The following is a 5,421-nucleotide window of genomic DNA, read 5'->3' on the forward strand; positions in this document are numbered from 1 at the left end:
TAACTCTCTAATAGATGGCACTGGTGTATACCTGCCCCCAATCACCTAACCCCGCCCTCTGTCTCTGCTTCTGTAGCCTCTTTACAGTCTCTGTGGAGTTTTCTGCTGCCTGCTGCTCTATTAGCCAATGAGTCCCAACATTGAGCAATGATTATCGAAAGAGTGGGCAAAACCATACCTATATTAAATTGTTTATAGGGTCAATATAAGTAAATAAATAAATGATAACCTTTCCACAGGAGCAGCTTTTTCATATTTATCACACATTTTGTTATTTTCCCCATACGTACATGACAAAAAAATAAAAATTGTTATCATAATGAAACTTCCCCAGTTGATTACTTACATGAAGACAATGATTTATCGTATTACAAGTTTTCTGAAATTGTATATTTAAATATGCAAATTAGGCATTTAGTCCATGAGCCAGAGCCCCAAAATAGAGCCAGATATTGAATATTCCCTCGTTAAAAACCTTTGACTCCAACATCTTAACAAAATGCAATAAGAATGTTGATTCTAGCTTTGTCCAATGTTCCAATGTTGTTTCTGGAAAGTTATGCAAATTCGGGCATATTTTCGTAATGCCCAATTTGCATATTTAAATATACAATTTCAGAAAACTTGTAATACGATAAATCATTGTCTTCATGTAAGTAATCAACTGGGGAAGTTTCATTATGATAACTATTTAACATTTTTTGTCATTTTTTCACCTGTCATGTAGGGGAAAATAACAAAATGTGTGATAAATATGAAAAAGCTGCTCCTGTGGAAAGGTTATCATTTATTTATTTACTTATATTGACCCTATAAACAATTTAATATAGGTATGGTTTTGCCCACTCTTTCGATAATAAAATCTCATGGACTAATTCCAATACTAGGGGTGCATTCGGAAATACAGCACTGAGCGCACTGGCCAATACAAACTAATAGGCGAGTGCACTCCGGTGTGCCATTTCCGAACGCACCCTCTAACTTCAACTCTCGCTCACTGCACCAGCGTCCTCCACGCATTGTGAGCTTGTAGATCGGCTATTTTCAAATGGCCAAAATATATATAGGGCTGAAGTGGTTTGTAATAATAATCAAAATCTACAAAGTATCTAGTAACTCAAGTTTTCAAATAATTGTAGTGTAGTAAAAGTACAATATTTGCCTCTGAGTTGTAGTGGAGTAGAAGTAAAAGTACTGAATATTGGAAATACTCCAATAAAGTAAAAATACCTAAAAACTGTACTTAAGTATTGTACTTGAGTAAATGTACTTAGTTACTTTACACCACTGCTCACTTACCTGCCCGACCCAGGATCTTGCCAGCATGCTTTCCAAACGACGCCTCAGCTCTCTGCTCATCATCAATCTATACTTCTCAATAAATGTGTAAATAAAAACAAACAAATAAATACAAATACCTGTGTTTGTATTCTTGCAAGCTGAATGCCTACAGTAGTTCAGCTATATCCACCTGTTTCCGCGGGAATTTACTGGAGCAAAAATCCTGTGTGGGAAACATCCTGCGGGGGGACCGGAAGTAGGAAATAGCGGCTCAGTGTGTTTACATTTGCCAGCAGAACGTAGCTGTACGCGAACGGGCCTTTTGCATGTAGTTGAAGCGCAAGGGGGCGGGGGGGGGAGAGAGTCAGTCACAACGGATGCACGCTTATGAGAAACAACACAAATAAAACCTGGCAAAACAGTTGCGTGCATTAGCGCAAGATGAGGATAAATGAAACATTCAGTCTAAATGTCCAGCAACTACTACCAATACTTTTGTATTTGAAACCTTACATTTCTCTAAATATTATAAACTCTTAGGACAGCCTAATACAAATATAATTTATGAAAAGGCTACTATAGGCTACAGTGAAGTCGGACTGAATGACTGAAACGTTTTTTTCTTTTTTAACTCTCTTGGTGATTATCTGGCACAGTAGTTGTGGATTAGCAAACTGGACATTAATGTTTCCTTTTCGCGTGCGAATTACTGGACATTTAGACTGAATGTTTCCTTTACCCTCATCTTGCACTAATGCACGCAACTGTTTTGCCATGTTTTATTTGTGTTGTTTCTCATAATAAGCGTGCATCCGTTGTCTGTCAACAACACAGTAGTCTGTAGTGTGCCTTGACTTCAGTGCGCTGACTCTCTCCCCATGCACCGCCCCCCCCGCACCCTTGCGCTTCAACTACATGCAAAAGGCCCGTTCGCCAGCTGCGAACGAGCTACGTTCTGCTGGCAAATGTAAACACACTGAGCCGCTATTTCCTACTTCCGGTCCCCCCGCAGGATGTTTCCCACACAGGATTTTTGCTCCAGTAAATTCCCGCGGAAACAGGTGGATACTGGGTCCCTACTAACTAAACCTAACAGTGCCGTCACCTTGTTTTATAAATATTGATATATGGCATGTGGCAATCCCTTCTATGTCACTTTGCTGAGGACACCTATGAGTTCAAATAAAGATATAAAACCTAATAAGGAACAATATAAAACAAGCACTTAGAATGTTATCAATATAGACGAATCCACAGAACGGCAATCATAACTGCGGTGTCAAGCGGTTGCCGCTCTGCACCGCGACACCGCAGCTACAGGCAGCAGCTCTGTGGATTCGTCTATACACCAATGTGTCTCCGGTAGACTTATAAATTGCAATATGTGACATATGTCACATATGTTTTTAAACATTTAATAGTAGATAGCGTTTTTATGCCTCGTTACCACATACTGTATATCTGTATTGTGTAAATCCCAAGGTAATGCATTCATTTTACGGATGAATTGAAGTCATTTTCAATTCATGTAAAGTGCAATTGAGAACCCTGAAAAGCACTGTTTTAAATAAAACTCTGCAAAGTGGAAGCTCACAACACATGGCGTTGTGATAGCGTCTGCTATTTTCGTTGAGAAACATGATGCACATCCAAGTATAAATCGGGCTTTAAGCCTTCGGGCTCAGGGGCCGCACCTGTCCCTAAACAAGTTTGGTGAAAACTGTGTTGGTCAGCTTCCCTCTAACCCAGAGAGCGGTGACCACACACAGGACTCCCAGTACACTTGCGTGGCCAGACAACTATTCCACAATCTCCCAATACTATATAGAGTCTGGAACTACACCTCCCGAAAGCCAAGAACGGAAGCTGTCATCTGTTCGTCACCTCCGTTCATGAAAACATATTTTATATTTTAACAGCCTTTACGTCTGTGTGTTGGTGAAAGAAATATTGAACCAATGAAAAGTATTAAAAAGCGCTTCTGACAAAAGCAGCTAACTCCATTGGATCGTCAAACTGTCTGCTAAACCAGCTAACTCCACCAAAGGGGGATGGAGTTATCTGGTTTTGCTGACTCCAGGCTCCACCCCCTTTTGACCTCCAACCTCATTGTGAGGAATGTGAGCTTGGAGGTCTATTCAGCTGTTCTTATGAACAAAACCTCCCAACTCCACTTTTTTTGTTTTGTTTTTTTCATTTCCTGAAAAATGAACATTTTGGTTGTTTTTTGCCCGACAGCAGAGATGTGCTTCCACTAATTTGATTTACAGGACACATTTACTTTACTGTAAAAAAGGAGGAGGCGTCACATCCCCTTTCCCTCCAGATCATTTTTCAGAGCTTCCGTTGCCCCGACTGTATGACGGAAATGTGTACTACTGCAGCAATGTGTGCTCTCCTGGCAAAAGTGCTTGTCTCCCTTAGCATCAAGGGGGAGGAGCTCTGACAAGCTACTTATTGTGTTCTGCGAATACTGGAACAAGATGCAGGGGCGCGTCCGCCCTTCCAGGGATGCCAGACCATGTCCCCCTCATGGCAGAGCAAAGAGCCCTTTGGATCTACAGATATCCTACGATGGATTGCATGCTGGTGTCTGATCCTATGATCCGTCCTGTTATGGAAATCATCAGCAAGGTCAAAGCTTAAGCCAGGAAACGAGAGTCAGTAACCAAGTCTTGAGCTCAACTTTCAGCTTTCTGTCTGCTAAGGTGAGAGAGTCCGGGGTCATAGTATTTCGAAACAGACTCTCACATTAATGATATCATCACCATATCAGCTAGTCCACAGGGGCATGGCTACACCTTGGGCACTGCTCAGAGGGTGTTCCCTTGACTGAAATCTGTGCCTCAGCTGATTGGACACCTACTACCTTTGCTAAGTTCTACAGCGTCAATGAAGACTACATCCTATCTCTAGAATGCTAACCAGACTCACAAAGATATTGTGTAAGAATGTGTCTGTGTAAATCCCCATGCACTCATTGATGGGGTCATATTTCAGTTTTTTCGGACAGGTCTCCTCCGCTCTCTTGATGACCTCCTGTGTGTCGTTCAGGACGAACCCGCTGCACAACAGCAGGCCCCCGTAGACAGCCACCGAGTAGAACCCTGCTCCAATCGCTGAGGTGGGGGCCAGGAACATTGATGCGAGGGAGGAGGCAAAGACCACTCCCAGACCGGCAGCCAGTGGCCCGCCCATGTAGAGGAACCTCTCACTGGGGGCACACATGGCCACTGTAGAAAGGCCACCCACGATACCTGCTGTGTACCAGGCAGCCCTCGTCATCAGAGGTCCTCCCAGGAGAGTAAGAGGGGCGAGGACAGCTCCCATCACACCTGCATGGATCATCCAGGCCACGTGTTTAGACTTTGAACTGTCCTCATATGAAATGGACCTGACCAACTTGATAGCTCCCATTATGGCCGCACAAGACGCTCCAAATGCCATCCATGGGCTCCTCGTCATCAGGTCCATGAGAAACGAGCTTCTGCTCACTGCGGCGGCTGACAAGGCCGTCAGTCCAACACTGCCTGCAAAATACATGTAGGTGGACTGGACCCTGTCTTTGACGTACTGGGGCCAGCTCACTGCTTTCTCAATTGCACAGATTTCATTCGACATGCCCATTCCATAGTAGTACAGAGTACCGAGGCCAACGGCAGCTCTGCCAGCCACCATCATTCTCCCAATGCTAGCAATTCTAATGGCAGTGGTTGATGCGGGCTCCAATGCTGCTTCTTTGAACAGATCCCTGGTGGGTTTCCACTGGAAGAAGCCAGATCTGACCTTTGTGGGATATTCCTGATAAGGCTTTAGCAGAGGCTTCAGGGTGGAACCTCTCAGGGCCGGGGTGCCATGCGTCAACATGGGCTGGAGGCCAGACACCGTGGGGAGACTCCGTAGACATGATAGCCTTGCAAGAGACATGGTCAATGATCAGTCTAGCAAGTTAGCTGTCTTTATTGTACTTTAGTGTTCAGGATAGAAATGTGTTATCCATATTATGAACACTCTTTCTCTTTTATGTTGGCGGTGATGTCACAGTTGCCACCAACCTCGCATTGTAATTGGCTGAGAGGTCTCCTTTAACCACCATGACGTCACAGCAACAACTTACTTGTTGGTGTATATCGCTGACAC

The 5,421-nt window shown here is 43.7% G+C and overlaps 1 protein-coding gene across 1 annotated transcript; it reads right to left on the reverse strand.

Moving 5' to 3' along the window:
- Window positions 1-4,170: 4,170 nt before the first annotated feature.
- On the reverse strand, window positions 4,171-5,208 carry LOC308075311 (growth hormone-inducible transmembrane protein-like; the record flags this gene model as incomplete). Its single annotated transcript, XM_080415107.1, has 1 exon — window positions 4,171-5,208. The coding sequence occupies one exon, from the start codon at window positions 5,206-5,208 to the stop codon at window positions 4,171-4,173; it is 1,038 nt and encodes a 345-aa protein (XP_080271233.1).
- Window positions 5,209-5,421: the final 213 nt, after the last annotated feature.

The sequence above is a fragment of the Gymnoscopelus braueri genome (assembly GCF_963280865.1).
Source record: "Gymnoscopelus braueri genome assembly, chromosome: 2".
In the NCBI taxonomy this organism is placed as follows: Eukaryota; Metazoa; Chordata; class Actinopteri; order Myctophiformes; family Myctophidae; genus Gymnoscopelus; species Gymnoscopelus braueri.